At 37.5% G+C, this 25,000-nt stretch overlaps 2 protein-coding genes and 1 long non-coding RNA gene across 3 annotated transcripts in view; 1 reads left to right on the forward strand and 2 right to left on the reverse strand.

Moving 5' to 3' along the window:
* LOC137654757 (uncharacterized) overlaps nucleotides 1–25,000 on the reverse strand; it is a 304,393-nt gene that overhangs the window by 184,206 nt on the left and 95,187 nt on the right. The window lies entirely within an intron of this gene.
* LOC137654756 (uncharacterized) overlaps nucleotides 1–25,000 on the reverse strand; it is a 129,090-nt gene that overhangs the window by 9,186 nt on the left and 94,904 nt on the right. The window lies entirely within an intron of this gene.
* LOC137654396 (uncharacterized) lies at nucleotides 1,890–11,391 on the forward strand. The gene is made up of 2 exons (XM_068387995.1): nucleotides 1,890–2,384; nucleotides 10,643–11,391. Exons 1-2 carry the CDS (start codon nucleotides 2,252–2,254, stop codon nucleotides 11,299–11,301), a joined length of 792 nt encoding a protein of 263 aa, XP_068244096.1. The 5' UTR covers nucleotides 1,890–2,251; the 3' UTR covers nucleotides 11,302–11,391.

Below are 25,000 nucleotides of genomic sequence, written 5' to 3' on the forward strand. Positions count from 1 at the left end.
TCCTTTCCTCACTGGCTATTTTCCCTGTTGGGGCCCCTGGGCTTATAGCATTTTGCTTTTCCAACTAGGGTTGTAGCTTAGCAAGTAATAATAATAATAATTAATAATAATAATAATAATAATAATAATAATAATGATGTATAATTTCTTATCCAAATAATCACGCACACAAAGAGCTTCATTAGGCAATGATAATGTTGACTGTTGCGATGATAAGAGAGCTATATGACAGCAAGAGATGTTTTGCAATACTTCTGTACAGAGAAACACCAGTTTTCTTAACCATATAGGATCTAGTGACATTTGTTTTGAAATATATAATCACGGGTTTCCAGCTTGATTCAGCATCTGGGAATTAGGTTTGCCAGGGCACTAGCCACCCGTTCAGATACTACTGCTATTGAGTTATGGGGTCTTTTGACTGGCCAGACAGTACTGCATTGGATCCTTGTCTCTGGTTACGGCTCATTTTCCCTTTGCCTACGCACCGAATAGTTTGGCATATTCTTTACATATTCTCCTCCGTCCTCATACACCTGACAACACCGAAATTACCAAACCATTTTTCTTCTCTCAAGGGGTTAACTACTGCATTGTAATTGTTCAGTGATCACTTTCCTCTTGGTAAGGGTAGAAGAGAGACTAACTATGGTAAGTAGCTCTTCTAGGAGAAGGACACCCCAAAATCAAACCGTTGTTCTCTAGTCATAAGGAGTGCCATAGCCTCTGTACCATGGTCTAACGCTGTCTTGTGTTAGAGTTGTCTTGCTTGAGGGTACATTCAGGCACACTCTTCTATTATATTTTTCTTCCTCTTGTTTTGTTAAAATTTTTATAGTTTATATAGGAGATATTCATTTTAATGTTACTCTTAAGATATTTTATTTTTCCTTGTTCCTTTCCTGACTGGGCTATTTTCCTTGTTGGAGCCCCTAGGTTTATAACATTCTGCTTTTCCAACTAAGGTTGTAGCTTGACAAGTGATAATAATAATAATAATAATAATAATAATAATAATAATAATAATAATAATGATGATAATAATAATCATTAAAGTTTCCATTTGGGCTGGCTTCCTAGGTTGAAATAACTTGTGCTCTTGAGTGCTATGCCTATGATTGTAATGATATGCCTGTTGTTTGCTTATATTTCATGTCTCCTGTACGAACAATAGCATCACTAGGCCATTATGGCTTTTAATTGTTACCTACAGTTGGTAAAACCGTTCATGACGACCAAACATAAGCCTGTATATATATTTCATCATCAATATCATCTACGATTATTAGCGGAAAGGGGGTCTCTCTCTCTCTCTCTCTCTCTCTCTCTCTCTCTCTCTCTGTATATATATATATATATATATATATATATATATATATATATATATATATATATATATATATATATATATATATATATATATATATATATATATATATATATATATATATATATATATATATATATATATATATATATATATATATATATATATATATATATATATATATATATTTCTATTATCATCAACTTCATTATCAACTACGCCTATTGACGCAAAGGTTCTTGGTTAGGTTATATATATATATATATATATATATATATATATATATATATATATATATATATATATATATATGTGTGTGTGTGTGTGTGTGTGTGTGTGTGTGTGTGTGTGTGTGTGTAATGCTGCCACCATAAAATTACCAAACTGTTAGTATTTATCTGAAGCCTAAGCTATCGTAATATAAGCCAAGTTCCAGGGAATAACGTTGTCATCCAAACATAACGATAAGGTTTTGGCCCGGAGACAGGCAACCAGCCGACCACCAAGCGGTCGGGTGGAAATGAACGAACTGTCAACTCGGCTGTGTCTCGGTGCATATCGATGGAATCCGGTACCCGCTTGGTGCGACCGTCAGGCGGCAGGACGGCGTTTCCCGTTCCCTTCCCACGTCGCCATCACTGCGCAGTGTGGTGGATTCACGGACAGTCTCCTTTCAACTTATAAAAGGAGTAGTTTTCTAGTGATTGGCGCTCGTGCCGTTGCTGTTTTCAATCGTATAAGTGAACAGGCGAGCAGTGAATTCATAATTGATGATCGTTCGAGTAAAACTGTAAAGAGAACATTGCCCCCAAAGCGAGAGGGAGTTTACACGTCAACGTGATCTATCAGCCGAGTCGTAGTCGACGCCATCCCCAACCAGTTACACCACAGCTGCTTCGGTTGGCCTAAAAGGTTTGCTCAACAATGGACGACGAGAAACTCATAGCGAACGTGGAAAGTTACCCGTGCCTGTATGATTTTTCTCATAAACACTATAACGATCCTGTTAAAAAGGAGAAAGTTTGGAACGACATAGGGAAGGCTTTACATCAGCCAGGTAATTATCATTTTATTAAATTTTATTGTCAGTAGGGCGATTAAGAGGTAACTGGGTATAGATATGATATCATTTTGGGATGATAATGCATTTATTGTTGGATTTAATGTTTCATGTGGCCAGCGTGATGATAACTGGCCAAATTCTATAATATTAATTGACATGTCTGAGGCCTTTGTCCAGCAATGGAATAGTAACGACTGCATATATATATATATATATATATATATATATATATATATATATATATATATATATATATATATATATATATATATAATGCCTATAAAAACAAATGCAGGACAAAGGCCTCAGACATGCCATGTGTGTGTATAAAAAAAACAAATGCAACCGTTTCTAGTCGATTGTGGGACAAAGGCCTCAGACATGTCAATTACTGTCTGGGATTTGGGCAGTTTTCATCACGCTGGCCAGTACGGAATGGTGATGGGAGATTTTCCATTGATTGCTCACAGCAAACCAACCTAGTATGGTGGCCCTGACCAGTACAGCTTTGCTGATCATGGCATTTATCAAACTTTTACCACGTTAGGGTATCCCTACTCAAGAAGGGTAAATACATACATACATTCATACACTAGTGTGCACAGCCAGACTGCTCTTTATTATATAGGGAAGGTAATTGTGAGTATATATTATTTGTTCCGACACAAATACAAACCCTTCTTTACTCTAGGAGATTGATCAGCGAGATCTAGTGTTCAGGCTATGAAAACTTTTGAGCTTAGAGGCAGCCAACCACTGGCGAAGCGGGAGAGTACTCCTGCAACTGCCTGCACACTCACTTGCTTAACTATTTTTTTTATTAGCCTCCAGAGAGAGCAGGTGTACTCTGCTGCCTCTCCTTGTCTGTTACTGACTTTTGTTTTTTATCATTTTGGGGGATGAATGCATAGTTTTCTGAGAAAACGCAGACAGCTCTGGCCGGGTATGAATGGCCGCGCTTGTGACACATTGCACTCTTTCTTAGAGGTGGGTTCTCATTAGCATTGCCTGTCAGGCAGATCAGTCTCCCTGCAGCCATCCTCCCAGTGGGAACTGTTCTGCCAAAGATGAAAGAAGAAGTTGATAAGGAATCTCCCAGTCTTTCTTCTTCCTCCAACGTAACAGCCTCCCTACTCTGTCTGCTCGTTCAGTCTTTGGAAGACTAATAAGAAAGAGGGATGTGCCCTTCCTCCGGTACGACTTTTGGGTCTGGAAGACCCCATTACTTCCCCCTGAAAAGCAAAGGCTCCTTCCTCTCTTGAGAAGTCTTTTAATTACTGGAAACCCCGTTGCTTCCCCGAGAACCCATGGCCCCTTCCTCCCATGAGGTTTTTGATTACTGGAAGACCCCGTAGCTTCCCCCAAGAAGCAATGGGGCCATCCTTCCTTGATTAGTCCTTCAGTGATGCTCTTTGTGACAGTCTAACTTAGGTCTTTCTGGTTACCCCCAAGGATTGGCTTCTGGAGTTGAAGCATGGCACACAGCAGAAGCCTCTTTAGCTCCTACTGGGATCGGCCCAGCCCCCAGCCCCTTCCTGTGCCGAGAAAAGAGTGCTGTGTCTAAGGCATCTTTTCCTCCACAGTTCAATATTCTGAGGTTCTGCAGGACATTCCTCTCAGAGTCTGAACTGCTCGCCAACCCTCTGGGAGTAAGCTTATACACTATAGCAGGCTCAGCAATGGAAGCATACAGCTCTCCTTCAGGACTCCCTCACTACTGTGAGTGGTTGTCCTTTCTCAAAAGTACTCCTTCTCGGGCTTTCTCGCTATCTTTGCAATTTGTCGCTAGCATGTTCTAGCTCTTCGGAGCAAGTTGCGGGGGGGGGGGAATGCCTGCTCCTTCCCACCCTTAACCCAGTAGGTTCCCTATTACTCGACGCCACATAGATGCACTTGCCTGCGGATTGCAGAACATGCACCCAGGTTGTCCTCTGCTGAAGGGGTTTTTCCCTGTTGAAGTTGGGATGTTGGTTTACCCTCCCATATCCCTTCCCCTCAACATGAACTCGTGCTTGTCAAGCAGTAGCATAGTAACATCCTTCCGTGCTCCTGCAACCACTTTGGTGCCTGTACCAGAGTCTCAGGCCCTGACTCGCCAGCCCTCTCACAACTAGCGATGTCATGCGTCTCCGTATCCGAGGTGGCATAAACATCAGCAGGTCACGCCTCCTCCTGGAGGCACTTTAAATCTTTCTTCTTGTGCCCGAGCCCCACACAAGAATACATGAACAAGCCTTCTGTACGCTCCCATACAGCTATCCCTCGAGATCCTGGCTCTTCACAGTTTTGGGATATTGTCAAAGCAGCCTTTTCCACCAGAGTTAACTCTGATGGTTACTACAGCTTCATCGGATCAGCCCGATGAATATATTTAATTTTTGATGACTAGGGTTTTCTCTAGGGAACCCTAGGGCTTCCTTTCTTCATAGGTTAGGGAAATCCTCATCCTTCCAGGCCAGAGAACACCTGGAAGAACAACAATTCCAGGCAACTCTTTTTGGGAAAAGGGAAGCATGAAAAGAGGTACAGAACAGCTGCTTGATGTGTAGTGCCCCAGAAATGGGGAGGCTTTTTCTGCGATACCTCCGTTGAAGGGATGCTCGAGATACAGGTGGTAGTATTGGGAGACCAGCGGAGCCGAACCCTTGACAATAAGTGTCCTCTAGCAGGTTATGTAGTCTTGTTTACCAGTGCTTCCCCCTCTCCTCATACGTCGCCCATCAATTCCGTCGTCTTCGCCTGGTCATCAGCGAACTTCATCGCCTTTTGGTTGGAAGTCTATATTTTTAATCCCCAAAAGAGTTTGTCCTTCAGGCAATGAGAAAGGATTTCATGATCACAGTGGACTTGTCTGATGCACACTCCTACATCCCGATCCATCTGGCATCCAGGGAGTACTGTACCTAGATCCCGTCTGCATAAAATATTACTGTATACCAGTTTTGAGTACCAGCTTTGGCCTGTCAAAAGCGTCCAGGTGTTCACTTTAGTCTCAGCCTGGGCCTTTGCCTACTGAATCCTCCTCCTACACAGATACTAACTTATCAAGTTTTCCCGCGATCTGGGGGTCGTAGTAAATTAACTCTGGAAGTTTTCCTGAATGCCCAAATGAGAACGGGTATATCCAGAAATGCACACCAATCTTGACTGCCAAAGATATTTCCATTGCAAAGCAGAATCAAAAGGTTTAAGGAAGTGGCTTAACTTTTTCTCGTGCAGAATTTGCTTCCAACCCATTGGCAACAATGACAGTCAGAACTCCCACCATCCTTGGACCGCTTAGTCCCCAGCATTCGCCTCCACATTCGGCAACTCCAGTAGCAACTGAATACCCTATGGTCTCGGTGCAGGGATCTACCGTAATCACGTGTTCCGATAGGATCAGGGCACAAGAAAGACTTTGGATTTTTAATACACTTGGTAGTGTTGAGGAGCGACAACATATTTAAACAAGGAGGCACAGTCTTGTAACCGCACTGTCTTCTAGCTGTCGAGCTTCTGTGCTGGACAGAGGATGATCAGATCTCACTTTCAACCAAGTATATTCCAGCCAATATCATCTTAAGAGACAACCTGAGCAGGAAGACTCGAACAATCTATTCCGAACGGTTCTTAGCTTTGCGGATAGCGACTAAAGTCCTCGCTTTGTGGGGCTTTACTATATAGTCCTGTCTTGCTCCTCAACAAAGTGAGATAGTCATCCAACTAATCTAGTCCTGGCTTTGTGGGGCTTTACTATATAGTCCTGTCTTGCTCCTCAACAAAGTGAGATAGTCATCCAACCAATCTATAACATTAAAAGCTCTGCTAAGGGCAACACAGAATAGTTCTCAGACCTTCTGGTATTGCCAAAGGAAATAAAGGGGATTCACCTCCTTACACAACCTTGTACATCTGTCAGGCAAAGTGAATTCACTCACCGTTCAGTACCTTTATGCCCTTGTCTGAAGACTTTTATTACTGTGTATCCGCAAGGAAAAACACTTCAGTCTCAACAGTAAATGCTATTTTTCAGCCTTTAGACAGATTTCCAAGTTGAAATCCTCGTACGGAGCTTTGAACTAACTTGCCCTCAGTTGCTAGTGATCCCTCTGCCTTGGAACGTGACCAAAGTTCCCTGAATGAATTTCCTTACGAGCCGCTGAGTCAAGAGTCGGATTGTGACTTGACCCTCAAACAGTCTTCCATCTACCCCAAACCTTTGCAAAAGGTTTAGAGAGTTGCATGGCCTCTCCTTTGACATTGCGAGGTGGGGTAGATTACTTTCTCATCTTTGATTTTATTGCAGAAATTCAAACTCTGGCAACAGTGGTCCCTAGATTTGGACCCTTCCGGATTAAGAGTCTACAAGAAGTTAACCGATGCCACGGACAACTGTTACCAAGTTCTGTGAGGGCTCTTAAGGCGCTACCTCAAACGCATAAGAAGGGCTCTCCCGCACAACAATCGGCTGCTTGTCAGCACGGATAGGGTTAAGAAGGTTTCGAGAAACTAATTCTTTCTTGTTTCAAGCAGGCCATTGACCATGCTTTCGCTCCTTAATCCATATGTAAAGAATGACGACCCAGAACTCATGACGTCAAGAGCATAAACACGTACCTGGCGTTCAGTAAATAATTCTGTGTCACAGGTGTTTCTAACAGACATACAGAAGTGTCAGACCACGATCTGCAATAATTAAAACACAAGTCCCTAGGATCATTCTCTCCAAGTCCTGTGATTGCCTTCCTTAGCTCCTTATAAGACATTTAACAGTCTTTCAAAGAGGAAGGTGTCATTTTTAGTCTGGGTTGAAGGTAAAGAAATAGTTTACCTTTTATTCCTTTTCCCCTTTCTTGGGGTACATCATCTGAGACCCCTAGAACCTGGCTTCCATCAGCTGTAGGCAAGCCAAATTTTGCAAGTTGCCTGAATATTTTTTTTTACTCACAATCTTGCATATTCCATCACATCTCCAATCTCATAGCGAGGGGAAGTTTTGGGTCAATGCATATACTGTCAGAACCGATGTTATACAGAAACCTGTATGGTTCCTCATTCACTGACCATTACTGCATAGGCCTTCAACCTCTCCGGTATTAAGTCTAAGAGGTTCACGAGGTGCTAGGATCCCCATTCTAAGCTTCCTTAAGCTCTGATGTGACAATCCCAGGGGAAGTTTTCACTTTGTTGGACTAACAAACACCTTTAGGCAAGTCTCCTAAAAGTAACGAGGGTTTGTATTGGTGTTGGAACAAATTTGGAAGCAATTTATATATTTCATAACTGCACACCTGAGTTTTAGACATTGTCCTGCATTCACCTTCCCCGAGTTGTCTTGTTTGTAATCAAAAAGTGGTTAAGCAAGTGAGTGTGCAGGTCGTGGAAGGAGTACTCTCCTGCTACCCCTCAGTCCCCACGCTTCTACCAGGTTTGGCTGCCACTTAGCTCTGAGTTCTTAAAGACTGGACACCAACTTGTGCTGATCAATCTCCTAAAAGTGAAGGACTCGGGGTTGTATAGTTAGGAAAAATAAGAATTACTTCCAAATTTGTAATGCCAATGTACATGACCCGTCAAAAATTACTGCATTCTTCTTGTCCATCTATTATCTGTCATTCTCTTTATATGGTTTGCCCATGTCTCTTTCTTTTTCTTACATGTTAGCATATTCTCTACTCTAGTTTCCCTTATCCATGTTGCTCTTTTATGTTATTCCCACCATTATTCTTTCCATAGCTCTGAGTTGTAACTAGCTGATGTTTTCAGGCTTTAGTAAGGCTCCAGGTTTCTGATGCACAAATTAATACTGGTAGGACCATCGGGTTAATTTTTTTTTTTCTTTTTTTTTTAAATTACATTTTACTCTTCATAATCTCATTCTGTTTACCAAAAGCTCTCCATCCCATGGTCATCCTTCTTTTAATTTAGGTCTTGGGGAGACACTGTCTATCCAAAGTATGTATATTCATTAACAATCTCTAGATGTTCGTCCATAAGTGTTAAATGTTTATTCTGCATTTTCACTTAACATTGTCTTAGTTTTACATTTCATTTTCAGGCATACATTTCTGCTTTATTCAAGTATTCTATCATCATTTTTTGTAATTCCACCCAGGTTTCACTAGGTAGAACTGTCATCTGCAAATCTCAAGTTATTAAAGTACTCCCCAGTATTGTTGATTCCTACATTTTTCCTATGTAAATCGTTGAAAGCTACTTCTAGGCACGCTGTCAATACTTTCGTAGAAATGAGGTCCCTGTCAAACCCCATTCTCAATTGGAGTTGTTTTACTATTTTTACGTAGTTATAGGATTGCTGTATATACAATTCAAATAATTATAAATATATGCACACTATTATACGATGGTCCCGTGTCTAGGAACCAAGCATATATTATATACACTGTATTACGGCTGGCAAGCTATACAACCTCTCTAGTTCCAAACTTGCCCGTTTGTTTTTACATTAAATCTGTTACACTTTAAAAAATTAACACCCGAGCACTAAGACAGTTATATAACTCCCAGACAGCAATATATAAAATACTGATTATCCAAAGGTCTATTAAGTACACTCAAAACAAAACTGGGTAATTATTCTCAAGACTATTTAAAACCACTTCTTACTACGATTCTTTAACAGGGGTACGAGCGAATAATGATTTAAACACTGGTGATTGGAATAATACTATTTTTACAAAAATTCTAAATAAATATACAACACTTTGAAAATAATTTACATAAAACAATTAAATCAATCGAAATATTAAGTCTGAACAAAACTTACATTAAGACAAAAAATGTTACGATCTGAAAATTATATAATCACTTGACTTGAAATATTATATCAGAATAAACCTTAGACTAAGACAAAAGATATGATACTTATGAAAATCTTGTTTCATTTGAAATTAAATTTTAGGCACTATTTAATTAGTCTTAACACTCAATGAATATAGTTAACCAGATGACAATACAAATACCTTCCACGTTACTACAGGGCCAGTTACAAAAGCTCTGAAAATTTTTATAAATACTCACTATGTTTACAAAAACCTGTCACACCAAAATATTGAAATTTCACTGAACACTTGAAATAATACACATGGCTAAGAGAGAGAGAAGGGGAGATGGCTATGACTTTAGGCTGGAATTCTCTATCTGATCTATGTAACCATGGGGTCCCCTTTATATGAAACTTTGCCACTTCCAGAATGTTCCAGGACCAAGATCTGGTAGCCCGGGGGGGGGGGGGGGTTGACCTAGGGGCGTCCGAGTTATCAACTAGATAAAATTGTCAAGAGACCAATCCTGGGTTTCAGGCCCACCATTTGTCCTCTCTAGATGAAAAAAAAAAGATAAGATCTAACTCGAGGATTTTTGGGAATCTTCCAAAGCTCATGGCACATAAGAATTGTGTATTTTCTCGCAAACATGATGCAATACCTCATAGAAATATGAAAGAACATTACATAAGCCCTTGTTTACATCTCGCATGAATCACATAACTCTCTCAAACAGGTTATGTAAGACTTCGTAACAAAAATACGTGAAATAAAACATTCTTAAAAATAACTTAAAATTTACATATACTGACTTGAATGAAGAATTCAATGAAATTAACGACAAGTGTCTCCCGTAACTTACATAATAAACTTATACCTAAACAAAAGGAACTCATCTTAGAGCTGGCTAACTTCTTCAATGCACAAATGAAAAATAAAATAATTAATAAACTACTGTATTTACTCTACAGCTTCGTATGAATACATATTCATAAATATTTAGATATATATATATACATTCATGTATACGTATTTCTGTTTATATTACATTGTGTATTTATAGATATGTATATGTAATTAAGTGTACATGTGTATTTGTATGTACTGTATATGTATGTATACATGCAGTACATATACATGCATACAGATTTATGAATATTACATAAATGTGTGCATATGCTCATACGTTATACACATATGCATGCATATAGATTTATGAATATTACATATATGTGTATACATGCTCATACGTTTATATTTATATGTGTATGCTTGAGCATAATAAATATACATAGATATACATATTTAGATATTAGATATGAATATACATTATGTATGGACACATGCATTTATATTGTGTGTTTATTGATTTTTTAGATAATACAAGTTATTTATGAAGTCAAATTTCAATTAACTATCAAGTTATGAATATTTTGAAGCATTTTATACCTCCACAGATGTAATCTTGTGCTTTATTTGTTCCAGGAATAACGTGTAAAACAAGATGGTCCAATTTGAGGGACCAATTTCGAAGAGTCACAAAGAGCAGACGAGCATTAAATGGAGAACCAGCAGACAAGAAAAAGAGATGGAAGTACGACGAAGAAATGGCCTTCCTGAAACCCTTCTATCACGAGCGATCATCTATACCAAATGCTTCGTGTGATCCTGAAGGGTTAGTCGAGGTCAACTGGCAAGAAGTGGATGACACCATAGAACTGGTAGTCAATTCAGGATCTGGTCAGAAGCAGAACTCTGAAGCTAAAGAAAGAGATAAAAACAGCAGTAAAACTTCAATGGTAACTCGGCAACATAAGGAAACTGCGGAAGATGAGGGTAGCCAACATTCAACCGCTTCCAAAACGAAAATTCAGCCTTTTCCACACCAAACGACTGAGAAACCATCTTCCTTTTTAGAAATGTTGGAGCGAAGTAAAGATGTGCAAAAGTCCACAAGCCACATAGATGCTTTTCTTTATGGTATAGCAGAAACCATAAAGACATTTCCACCTATTCATCAACACGTTGCTAAATCCAAGATTTTTAATGCAGTTTCAGAAATAGAAATGGAGATACTAATGAAGTCCCAAGCCTCTGTATCCCATACAGATTCGGAAAAAAAGGTATTCGCTGATTCACCGTGAAAATCAATGCAACATTAAACAAATTGACCGAATACTTTCCTCTGATAGAAGAAATTTTATTTTTATATAATAAAGTTTTAATGAATATTATTTTTTGAAATTTCTTTTTAATTTTCTCCTTTAAATTTGCATAGAATTTTGAGGTAACCATATAGCGAACATAATCACATTTACCTTTGTATTAGTTGCTGAGATAGATCTTTTTTTGGCAAAGTGATCTGTTTTTCTGGGTATTGGTTCAATGAAAAATGGACCATGTTTGCCATATTGTTAGTGTATTGTCCTTAAGGCATATATGCATTACTAGTGTATGTGACCCATCTAAAATGATGGCCAACTACATATGCACATAGATTCAACCAAACCGGAGTGATCGATTATTCTTATGTTTGGCAATGCCACTGCATGACAAAATCTGGTTTTATTATAGACTAGGGAAGACAATCGTGCATCAATGCAAACGCCTAACCTAGAATAATGAAAAAAAAAAAAGGGTAAAGCTATTATTATAAGATGGTCCTGTGTCTTATGTATGTTACGGCTGGCAAGCTAAACCATCTCAGTTCCAAACTCACCTGTTTGCTTTTATATTAAATCTGTTACACTTGGAAATATTGATCACTGAGACAGTTATATAACTCCCAGACAGCAATACATGAAACTGAATATCCAAATGTCTCGAGTACACTCAAAACTAAACGGGGGTAAGTAAGATTAAGACTTATTTAAAACCACTCTACAATTCTTTAACAATGGTACGAGCGAATATTAATTTAAACACTGGTGATTGGAATAAAACACTTTACAAAAATAAATATTTTTATATAAATTACAACACTTAAATAATTTACACAAAACAAATAAATCACTCGAAATATTAAGTATGAACAAAAATTAGATGAAACATAACACACTTTACAAAAATAAATATATTTTATATAAATAACACTTGAATAATTTACATAAAACAAGTAAATCACTCGAAATATCAAGTATGAACAATACTTAGATTAAGACAAAGATGTTATGATCTGAAAATTATCATTTGACTTGTAATATTAAATCTGCATTATCTTTAGACTAAGACAAAAGAATACTTATGAAAATTATACAATACTTGTTTCACTTGATATTAAATCTAAATACAATATTTAAGTTTGATACTTTCAACTTACTACAGCGCCAGTTACAAAAACTAAATAACCAGATCATGATATAAATCCTTTTACCTTACTAGAGGGCCAGTTGCATAAATTAAATTTTCATTGGTACTCGCAATGTTTACAAAACCCCATCACAATAAAATTTTGAGATTTCACTGAACACTTTTAAAACGATATGCTACGTTGTGTATGAAAGAGGGGGAGATGGCTATGACTTAGGGCTGGAATTCTCTTATCTGATCTCTGCACCCCTGGGGTTGCCTTTATAAGAAAGAGACTTGGCTACTTCCAGAAGATTCCAAAAGATCTGGGAAGCGAGGGGGGCTGGCCTAACAGAGACGCTAGAGTTTCCAACTATCACGTATCGAATAGGAAAGCCAACCCCGCTCTATGACAACCCTCCCCAGCCAGCTCCACACATCCACCGTTCTCGGAAATCAAAAAAAAAAGAAAGACCTATCACTAGGTTTTAGGGAAAATTCCAAAGCACATGGCACAATATAAGAGTTGCGTATTTTCTCTCAAACATGACACCATACCTCATAAAAATATAAAAAAAAAAAACATTTCATAAGCCCTTGTTCACATCTCTCACGAATCGAATCACACTCAAACAGTTACTCAAGATTTCGTAACAAAAATACGTGAAATAAGAAGTTAATTCTTAAAAATAACGTAAATTTACATATACAGACTTGAATAAAGAATACAATGAAATTAACGACAAAAGTCTTACGTAATTTACATACAAATCTTAAATCTACACGAGAGTAACTCATCTTGAGAGCTGGCTAACCTCTTCAATGCACATATGAAAAATAAAATACATGAATAAACTACTGTACGTATTTACTCTACTAGACCAGCTTTGTAAGAGTATATAATGTATATAACACACTTAAAACATGCTAGCTAAGAAATTCATATAAAACCCCAAAGAATTTGAAATCATGAGCTCCCGGCTTTGGCCAAGCGACTGAAGCAAATAGAAAAACTTACACATCGCGAAAAATAAAAAGGGAGAAAAACTAAATTCTCAACCCCAAAAAACGACCAAGTACTCAACTTGAGCGCAAAAGCAGAAGTAGAAGCATTCATGATCAACACCGACAAAAAATTTGCGAAAAACAAAGCAGAAACCCCCAGAAGCGTTACCTAAAATGGCATTGCAAAAAGGAAGGAAGACCAGCATACATATTTACATAAAACACACTGGTATCGGAGTTGTACCGGCTCTCCCATCTTACCGATCTTATCCCATATCCTTCTAGACAAGGTTAACTATTTAGGGAAGGATAGCTGTGGTTATATTAAATCACCTCCCTGTTACATACACTATACGTTTCGGGATATTCGCTCCGGAGGTAGTACCCCCGTGATACCTCTACAGGTAAAATTCTCTGGTATATCACTCACAGAAATATCCTAAGTAGAAAGTGGCCTAGAGGAACTTCCGTCAAAAAAAAAACATGGCTATCTCAGCCAAAAATTGATTTTCCCTCTGTCAAAATCCTTTTTATTCACCCATCTATTTCATTTGTTTGTGAGCAACTTTACACAAAAACTACTGTACCGATTTTGATCAAACTTGCTAGTCTTGTTGGGTATGACCCAAGGACGAATCTGTAAAGTTTTGGATAAAGTACACGTATGCAGCAGTCATTTGGAAATAATTGCAATGTTAAGTAAATGAGATATAACCCACCGTCAAATCGATTAGATTTTGAAGAAGTTACATTGTACAAGTACACAGTGGAGTCAAGAGTAAAATAGGACAGCTTGCCGTGGCGAAGGCATGATCTCTATTGAATGCTCTAGTTATCAAAGCCTCATATTATTACTTCTTGCTAAGCTACAACCCTAGTTGGGAAAGGAGAATGCTATGAGCCCAGGGGCTCCAACAGGGAAAATAGCCCAGAGAGTAAAAGAAACAAGGAAAAATAGAATATTTCAAGAACAGTAACATTAAAATAAATATTTCCTATATAATTAATAAAACCTTTAGGAAAACAAGAGAAAAAGAAATAAGATAGAATAGTGTGCCCTCAAGCAAGAGAACTCTAATCCAAGATAGTGAAGACCATGATACAGAGGCAATGGTACTACCCAAGACAGAGAACAATGGTTTGATTTTAGAGTGTCCTTCTCCTGCAAGAGCTGCTTACCATATCTAGCTGGTCAATGTGAAATGTATACCAAATAAAAATGCAGCCGTTCCTAATCCAGTGCAGGACAACTCATACATAACCTTATTCATGTCTAGGATTTGGCCAGTTTTCATCACAACGCTGGCCAGAGCGGATTGGTCATGGTTTACTGATCACTCAAAGCCAATCAGCAAATCAATCTAGTATGGTGGCCCTGACTAGTACAATTTTGCTGATCATGGCAATATGAAACCCTTTTCACCACATTAAGGTATCCCCTCTGCAGACCAAATCAAGAACCTCAATATACGAAATATTTTCATGCAGGCATGCGTGCACAGAATCCAAAACCATATTCTCTACTAGGAGATTAAGGAACCTTAAAGGTCCTAGCAAAACCACAGGGACCCACCATAGGATACATTTAAGTAATCCTGGGATAAAGGCAGAGTTCTACTCGGGTGTCAACAAGAACTAAGTTAGGGGCAGAAGCTGTGTTGAGTGAGGAAAGTAGCTCTCAACACATGACCAAAGAACATATCTAGGGAGAAGCGCTCTCTCTCTCTCTCTCTCTCTCTCTCTCTCTCTCTCTCTCTCTCTCTCTCTCTCTCTCTCTCTCTCTCTCTCTCTCTGATTTTACTGGAAACCCAGTTCTCAAAATTAGGTCCTAAATCAAATAACTTGTAATTATAGAAATACTGGGTCACAGTGTGTATCCTGAGTAGCGCTGAAAGTGGACATAAACAGGTATAAAGCTTCATTAGGTACTATGCAATTGCTAAGTTACCCAAATTGTGCCGTTATTTTTAAGGGTTCGGTAGATCAATAATGCTATGAAATTACATATATAATATTTGCCTTTTGAATTAGTATAAATTTCTGTACTTATAGATTTTATGGCATTTTATTATCATATCTCACTTAGTACTAAAATCTTTTGTGAAATTAACTTTTAGTGTCCTATTATTTCCAATCTTTCATGAAATTGATTTCGAGTGCCTTATTATTTCCAATCTTTTATGAAATTGATTTCGAATTATTTACAATCTTTTATAAAATTGATTTCGAGTGTCCTATCATTTCCGATCTTTCCTGAAATTGATTTCGAGTGTCCTATTTACAATCTTTCCTGAAATTGATTTCGAGTGTCCTATTTACAATCTTTCCTGAAATTGATTTCGAGTGTCCTATTTACAATCTTTCCTGAAATTGATTTCGAGTGACCTATTATTTCCAATCTTTCCTGAAATTGATTTCGAGTGACCTATTATTTACAATCTTTCCTGAAATTGAGTTCGAGTGACCTATTATTTACAATCTTTCCTGAAATTGAGTTCGAGTGTCCTATTTACAGTCTTTCCTGAAATTGATTTCGAGTGTCCTATTTACAATCTTTCCTGAAATTGATTTCGAGTGACCTATTATTTCCAATCTTTCCTGAAATTGATTTCGAGTGACCTATTATTTCCAATCTTTCCTGAAATTGATTTCGAGTGACCTATTATTTACAATCTTTCCTGAAATTGAGTTCGAGTGACCTATTATTTACAATCTTTCCTGAAATTGAGTTCGAGTGACCCATTATTTACAATCTTTCCTGAAATTGAGTTCGAGTGTCCTATTTACAGTCTTTCCTGAAATTGATTTCGAGTGTCCTATTTACAATCTTTCCTGAAATTGATTTCGAGTGTCCTATTTACAATCTTTCCTGAAATTGATTTCGAGCGACCTATTATTTCCAATCTTTCCTGAAATTGATTTCGAGTGTCCTAGTATTTCTAATTTTTTTCATGAAATTGATTTAGCGTCATATTTCCAAACTTCCCTGAAATTTAATTACTGTCCTATTATTTCTAATCTTTCGTGAAATTAATTTAGAGTGTCCTATTATTTCCACTCCTAATGCCACTTTCGTTTTCCTGTATACTTCGGGCCAGGGCTAATTAAAGATACTGACATTACGGTACGGTACGATACGATTGGTATTTAGTCTTAAAGTACGGTACGGTAATCTTGCCTGTACGATTCAGGTACGGAAAATGGGCCAAATTCCGTACCGTACCTTGGGCTTAGCTATATCACAAGTAATTACCAATATATATTTGGCCGCTTCAGTGACTGCACAAGTATATCCCTAAAGTACTTAGCATTTATATTTTTAACAAACCTTGCATGTGTATGTCTGGAATTACTTAATTGATATGTATGTGTTTACTGTAATTCTTAAACTGTCACATCACAAACATTTAAAGCATTAACCATAATCTTAAGTTGTTCATTCGGCTTCTCCACTGCTTTATTCTACCCAGAACTGATCCTGTTGTTTGGCTAAGCAGTTTGTTCTTTAATTGTTGTAGGCATGATAGCCACAGCAGCAGTGAAAAACATTAAAATCAGTTTCTGGAACTTTCTAAGGGAGATTATTTTTCTTCTGTGTAGACCAAACAATTAGATATAGTTGATAGTTGAAAAAAGAATAATTATTCATAGAGTTGAGGTCAGGGGATTGTTGCATTTACAAAGCAAAAGAAAGAATCCATATTTCTTTTTTTATTACAAATATTTTGACTTTGTCTTGATTTTGCTAGTATCTGTGTTCCTACTTATGAACAAAAGGAATTCTACTTGTTCATTTTTTATGACAACTGGAAGTTGAATATTTCATCAAGTGTTGAACCGACCAAACAATTTTTCCTCACTCAAGGGGGGTTAACTATTGCTATGTAGTTAACAACTTTCCTCTTGGTAAGGGTAGAAGAGACTAACTAACTACTTTCCTCTTGGTAAGAGTAGAAGAGAATAATTAACTACTTTCCTCTTGGTAAGGGTAGAAGAGAATTTAACTAACTGCTTTCCTCTTGGTAAGGGTAGAAGAGACTAACTACCTACTTTCCTCTTGGTAAGAGTAGAAGAGACTAACTACTTTCCTCTTGGTAAGGGTATAAGAGACTTCAACTAGCTACTTTCCTCTTGGTAAGGGTAGAAGAGACTAACTACCTACTTTCCTCTTGGTAAGAGTAGAAGAGACTAATTAACTACTTTCCTCTTGGTAAGGGTAGAAGAGACTTCAACTAGCTACTTTCCTCTTGGTAAGGGTAGAAGAGACTAACTACCTACTTTCCTCTTGGTAAGAGTAGAAGAGACTAATTAACTACTTTCCTCTTGGTAAGAGTAGAAGAGACTAATTAACTACTTTCCTCTTGGTAAGGGTAGAAGAGACTTCAACTAGCTACTTTCCTCTTGGTAAGGGTAGAAGAGACTAACTACCTACTTTCCTCTTGGTAAGAGTAGAAGAGACTAATTAACTACTTTCCTCTTGGTAAGGGTAGAAGAGACTTCAACTAGCTACTTTCCTCTTGGTAAGGGTAGAAGAGACTAACTACCTACTTTCCTCTTGGTAAGAGTAGAAGAGACTAATTAACTACTTTCCTCTTGGTAAGAGTAGAAGAGACTAATTAACTACTTTCCTCTTGGTAAGGGTAGAAGAGACTAATTAACTACTTTCCTCTTGGTAAGGGTAGAAGAGACTTCAACTAGCTACTTTCCTCTTGGTAAGGGTAGAAGAGACTAACTACCTACTTTCCTCTTGGTAAGAGTAGAAGAGACTAATTAACTACTTTCCTCTTGGTAAGAGTAGAAGAGACTAATTAACTACTTTCCTCTTGGTAAGGGTAGAAGAGACTAATTAACTACTTTCCTCTTGGTAAGGGTAGAAGAGACTTCAACTAGCTACTTTCCTCTTGGTAAGGGTAGAAGAGACTAACTACCTACTTTCCTCTTGGTAAGAGTAGAAGAGACTAATTAACTACTTTCCTCTTGGTAAGAGTAGAAGAGACTAATTAACTACTTTCCTCTTGGTAAGGGTAGAAGAGACTAATTAACTACTTTCCTCTTGGTAAGGGTAGAAGAGACTTCAACTAGCTACTTTCCTCTTGGTAAGGGTAGAAGAGACTAACTACCTACTTTCCTCTTGGTAAGAGTAGAAGAGACTAATTAACTACTTTCCTCTTGGTAAGAGTAGAAGAGACTAATTAACTACTTTCCTCTTGGTAAGGGTAGAAGAGACTAATTAACTACTTTCCTCTTGGTAAGGGTAGAAGAGACTTCAACTAGCTACTTTCCTCTTGGTAAGGGTAGAAGAGACTAACTACCTACTTTCCTCTTGGTAAGAGTAGAAGAGACTAATTAACTACTTTCCTCTTGGTAAGGGTAGAAGAGACTAATTAACTACTTTCCTCTTGGTAAGGGTAGAAGAGACTTCAACTAGCTACTTTCCTCTTGGTAAGGGTAGAAGAGACTAACTACCTACTTTCCTCTTGGTAAGAGTAGAAGAGACTAATTAACTACTTTCCTCTTGGTAAGGGTAGAAGAGACTTCAACTAGCTACTTTCCTCTTGGTAAGGGTAGAAGAGACTAACTACCTACTTTCCTCTTGGTAAGAGTAGAAGAGACTAATTAACTACTTTCCTCTTGGTAAGAGTAGAAGAGACTAATTAACTACTTTCCTCTTGGTAAGGGTAGAAGAGACTAATTAACTACTTTCCTCTTGGTAAGGGTAGAAGAGACTTCAACTAGCTACTTTCCTCTTGGTAAGGGTAGAAGAGACTAACTACCTACTTTCCTCTTGGTAAGAGTAGAAGAGACTAATTAACTACTTTCCTCTTGGTAAGAGTAGAAGAGACTAATTAACTACTTTCCTCTTGGTAAGGGTAGAAGAGACTTCAACTAGCTACTTTCCTCTTGGTAAGGGTAGAAGAGACTAACTACCTACTTTCCTCTTGGTAAGAGTAGAAGAGACTAATTAACTACTTTCCTCTTGGTAAGGGTAGAAGAGACTTCAACTAGCTACTTTCCTCTTGGTAAGGGTAGAACGCTTAACTTATGGTAAGCAGCTCTTATAAGAGAAGGGCCACAACAAAATCAAACCATTGTTATATCTTATTTCTCTTCCTCTTGCTTTTTTTTCTTTTTAAGTTTTTATAGTCTATAAATGAAAAATCTATTTCAATGTTACTGCTCTTGATATATATATTTTTTATTGTCCCACTATTTCTCCTGTAGTTTTTTCCTTATTTCCTTTCCTCACTAAGCTATTTTCCCTGTTGGAGCCTTTGGGCTTAAAGCATCCTGCTTTTCCAACTAGAGATGTAGCCTAGCTAACAACAACAACAACAACAACAACAATAATAATAATAATAATAATAATAACAACATGTCCTTATTCGTGTCTGGTGGTTTAGCCAGCGTGGCCACCTGTGGGTGGATTGGTGATGGGAGAATTTTCTCTAATCGCTCACAATGTCACACCAAACCAACCTTGATATGGGTGGTTGTGACTATAGTCAATTCTTTCTAGTGAGGCAAATTTGCCTCGACTCGCAGCGGTTCCCTTTTAGCTCGGAAAAGTTTCCTGATCGCTGATTGGTTGGACAAGTTAATTCTAACCAATCAGATAGCAGGAAACTTTTCCGAGCTAAACGGGCACCGCTGCGAGTCTGTGCAAAAGCGCCTCATTAAAAAATGAATTAATAATTGAGTATAGCACAGCTTTGTGTATATATAACACGCCATTTTTCACCAAGAGGTGAAAGTAGAATTAAATCCAGTATCAGAGGAAATCTGATAAATAACTTAGTCACGTTTATCTGAATGAGTAAAAAAAAAAATTGGTTAACACTGAAAAAAAACTTTAGCAAATACATGTATATTGAAATCAATGCAAAAACTATTATACAATCGTTTATCCCTAACAAATTCACAGATATTCAGATATAAGTTAACGTCGCCACATACTGTATGTACATTATTGTGTCGTAGGCATGGACAGAATATATAAGGCAAAACACAAAGAAAAAGAAAAAAAAATCTGAATTCTGATATTGCAAAACAAATTAAAAATCATTGATATATGGAGACGAGAAATAAGTTATAGAAAACAATGATAACTATAGAACAAAATTAGGACTTCAGAAATAAAACAATAGAATAAAAAAAATAAAAAAAAACAATGGAACGAGTAAGGGTCGACTTATATCAATGGTGTTAATATTCAGGGTAACTCGAGTGACTGAGTACGCAGCATGCCAAGTGTATGATGATTATCCTTTTTGGGGACAAAGTTCCTACATTTGTAACATCAAAAGGACGATCTTCCTTATTTCAATCGACGTCTTCAGATTCTGATTCTGTTAATTCATTTTATGTTTCTATGTTGACCAGGCTGACATGAGTCTTTATTGTTTATATATGACTTATCTGCTTTTGACATAGTTAATAGTTTATATAGACATATCTGTTTTGACGCTGATTCTGTTTCTAGAATGATTATTGTTAATTCATTCTCATCATTTATTTATTTCCTTATTTCCTTTCCTCACTGGGTTATTTTTCCCTGTTGGAGCCCTTGGGCTTATGGCATCCTGCTTTTTCAACTAGGGTTGTAGCTTGGCTAATAATAATAATAATAATAATAATAATAATAATAAATAATAATAATAATAATACTAATAATTGCCCCTTTCCAATCCTAGTTAACCAATGCATCTATATTTACCATCAATATTTCACCTGATAACGTATCAAAGGTTTAAATACCACTCATGAATGTCAGAGGCAAGGGACAGTGACATTGCCCTATCAACCAGGGCAATGCCCTAGAGATGACCATATATACTGTACATATGATCAGCGCCCAAGCTCTCTCTCCACCCAAGCTAGGACCAAGGAGGGACAAGCAATGGCTGCCTATGACTCAGCAGATAGAACTATAGGATCCCCCAAAATCCTCAGCCTTAGCTCACAAGGACGGTGAGGCTGTAGCGACCAAAGTAACTAACGAGTTTGAACGGGAGTTCACCAGTCAGGGACGTTACCACATCAGCTACTACAATCTTATGATTGAATGATTAAACAGGCCAAACGATAGACAATTGAAAATTTTAAGTTTTACAAATATATTTCCAGTTTAAACTGCAAAAAAATAATTTACAAAGAGTGTGAGGGTGTATGGGCCATGACCCAGTTCCTCTAGTGTATTAATATCATTGTTATTAGGAGTTAGTTGGAAAAGCGAGATGCTATAACCCCAAGGGTTCCAACAGGGAAAATAAATCCAGTGAGGAAAGGAAAGAACTAATTAAATAAACTACTAGATAAGAATAAACAACCAAAATAAAATATTTCAAGAACAGTAACAACATTAGAATAGATCCTTCTCATATAAATTCTAAAACTTAAAAAAAAACAGAGGAAGAGAAATATGATAAAATAGTATGCCTGAGAGTACCCCCAAGCAAGAGAACTCTAAACCAAGACAAGTGAAAGCCCATGGTACAAAAGCTATGGCACTACCCAAGGCCAGAGAACAATAGTTTGATTTTGGAGTGTCCTCCTCCATGAGAAAAATAGCCAGTGAACAATTACATTGCAGTAGTTAATACCTTGAGCGAAGAAGAATATTTTGGTAATCTCGGTGTTATCGGGTGTATGAGGACAGAGGAGAATGTGGTAAGAATAGACCAGACTACTCGGTGTATGAGTAGGCAAGGTTAAAATGAGCCGTTACCAGAGAGAGGAATCCAATGTAGTACTGTCTGGCCAGTCAAAGGAGCTAATAACTCTCTTGCGGAAGTATCTCAACGGGTGACTGGTGCCCTGGCCAACCTACTACCTACTGTACCCCAAAGGTAAGATTAACGACGGATAGTTTGCTTCAAATTTTCCTCGCTCAAGGGGGTTAACTACTGCACTGTAATTGTGCAGTGGTGGCTTCCCTCTTGGTAAGGGTAGAAGAGACTCTTTAGATATGGTAAGTAGCTCTTCTAGGAGGACTCTCTAAAATCAAACCATTGTTCTTTAGTCTTCGGTGGTGTCATAACCTCTGTACCATGGTCTTCCACTGTCTTGGGTTAGAGATCTCTTGCTTGAGGGTACACTTGGTCACACTTTTGCTATATAATTTATCTTCCTCTTGTTTTAAGTTTTTATAGTTTCTATAGGAAAAAATTATTTTAATGTTGATACAGTTCTTAAAATATCTTATTTTTTTCTTGTTTCCTATCCTCACTGGGCTATTTTCCCTGTTGGGGCCCCTCGGGCTTATAGCATCCTGCTTTTCCAACTATGTTTGTGGTCCTCAAATAATAATAATAATAATATCCACATCTTTGTGTTCGAGGCGAGTATAGGTATAGGACTAACTTTCGTACTGTATAGATGCATTAGCAACTATACAAGGGGGGGGGGGGTTTAAGGGTACGCGCTCAAGAAAGGAATGGAGCAGAATGGCACCATTTTAAGGAGGGGTTCCTATTTGTGTAGCGTAGTAAACAAATAGGATCTCGTTGCGAAGTCCATCTATAGGAGAGGTTATTGGGTTAATGTTTCATTACTCGCTGTGTCCGTGTGTGTGTGTGTGTGTGTAGGAAGATCCCCCCCCCCCCCCTTTCCACCCCTTACTAAGTGCCTAGTCCTTTTGCTAACATACATCAAGAGAAAAATAAATGACCCGTGGATAAAAATGAATTCTGGTACCATCAATTTTCATGGGTACCACCATCATTACAGTTCTCTTAACGACCCCTATCAATTAACTAAATGAAATCGTCTAGCATCAGAGGCATGGTGAGAGAGAGAGAGAGAGAGAGAGAGAGAGAGAGAGAGAGAGAGAGAGAGAGAGAGAGAGAGAAATCGTCTAGCATCAGAGAGAGAGAGAGAGAGAGAGAGAAATCGTCTAGCATCAGAGGCATGATGAGAGAGAGAGAGAGAGAGAGAGAGAGAGAGAGAGAGAGAGAGAGAGAGAGAGAAATCGTCTAGCATCAGAGGCATGATGAGAGAGAGAGAGAGAGAGAGAGAGAGAGAGAGAGAGAGAGAGAGAGAGAGAGAGAGAGGATGATTGCTATAATTGCCTTAGAAGTCTTTTGGTATAATTCATAATACTCAATCCCATGTAATCTATACTACCTACATTTACTACAAACTGAAAATATCCCATCACTTAATACCAAGTTGTTTCAGTGTATAAATTAGTTATTGCATGAAAACACATTTTATGCAATCTGTGAATGTCTGTCGATTTGAAACGGTGAATCAACATTCGAAATATGCATACGATAACTTAGTTTTGCAAAATGAATATACCTGCCAACTAAAAATTAAAATCAGAAAAAAGTGTTGCATATTTTTCTTCATCATTCATTCAGTTATTTAATGAACTGCTGCAATGTCTCAGCCTATTTTTTAATTTGCACGGCGAAGGAAAAACCATTAGATTTTATCGATGACCGAAATCTAATGGTTTTTGCTTCGCTTGTGGAGAGAGAGAGAAAAAAAAAACATATTGAACCTCTATGTACGGGAGAGCCGTAATGGCTGGGTGGGACTCTGCCGAAATATTACCGAAAATCTAACTCTTGCCTGAGGGTACACTCGGGCATACTATTCTATCTAATTTCTCTTCCTCTTGTTTTGTTAAAGTTTATATAGGAGATATTTATTTTAACTCTTGTTTTGTTAAAGTTTATGTAGTTTATACAGGAGATATTTATTTAGTTTATGTAGTTTATACAGATGTTTATTTTAATGATGTTACTGTTCTTAAAATATTTTATTTTCCTCTTTTTTCCTTTCCTCACTGGGCTATTTTCCCTGATGGGGCCCCTGGGCTTATATCATCCTGCTTTTCCAACTAGGGTTGTAGCTTGGCTAATAATAATAATAATAATAATGATAATAATAATAATCACTTTATATATCTTCCTAAAAAAAATAACACGTGAAATTCTAACAGAAGAGATTAACATGATATACAATGCCGATGGGAATATACCAATGATTTAATGCATCTTAAATACATCATCATTATTATTAGTAGTAGTAGTATTAGTAGTAGTAGTAGTAGTAGTAGTAGCCAAGCTACAACCCTAGTTGGAAAGCAAGATGCTAAAAACCCAAGGGCTCCAACAGGAAAAAATAGCCCAGTGAGGAAAGGAAATAAGGAAACAAATAAATGATGAGAATAAGTTAACAATGAAATAATTCTACAAACAGTAACAACGTCAAAACAGATTTGTCATATATATACTATAAATAAACTTATATCACAGCCTGTTCAGCATATATAAAAATGCAAACTGTCAATAGAGGGAAATAATTATTGCCAATTTGCCTGGAAGATCACACTATGGGCAAACACATACGTCAGTTGATGAAATCACAATGTCCTTCACTAGACTGGTTTACCGAGCGTTTGGTGACTCGATGCCAGGGTTAATGTTGTATGATTTATGATTGCAAATATATATACAAATATAAACGGAAATATAAAACTTGATGAATATACAAGAATAAGAAAAAAGTTATATCTTCTGAAATTACCATTGAAATAAATTG

This window comes from Palaemon carinicauda, chromosome 15 (genome assembly GCF_036898095.1).
Source record: "Palaemon carinicauda isolate YSFRI2023 chromosome 15, ASM3689809v2, whole genome shotgun sequence".
NCBI lineage: Eukaryota > Metazoa > Arthropoda > Malacostraca > Decapoda > Palaemonidae > Palaemon > Palaemon carinicauda.

What these genes read in the sequence shown, in the direction of transcription:
- LOC137654396 (XM_068387995.1), top strand. Translation starts at nt 2,252, where the DNA reads ATGGACGACGAGAAACTCATAGCGAACGTGGAAAGTTACCCGTGCCTG. An exon ending in GAAGGCTTTACATCAGCCAG is followed by an intron (nt 2,385 to 10,642) that starts GTAATTATCATT and finishes TATTTGTTCCAG; the next exon opens with GAATAACGTGTAAAACAAGA.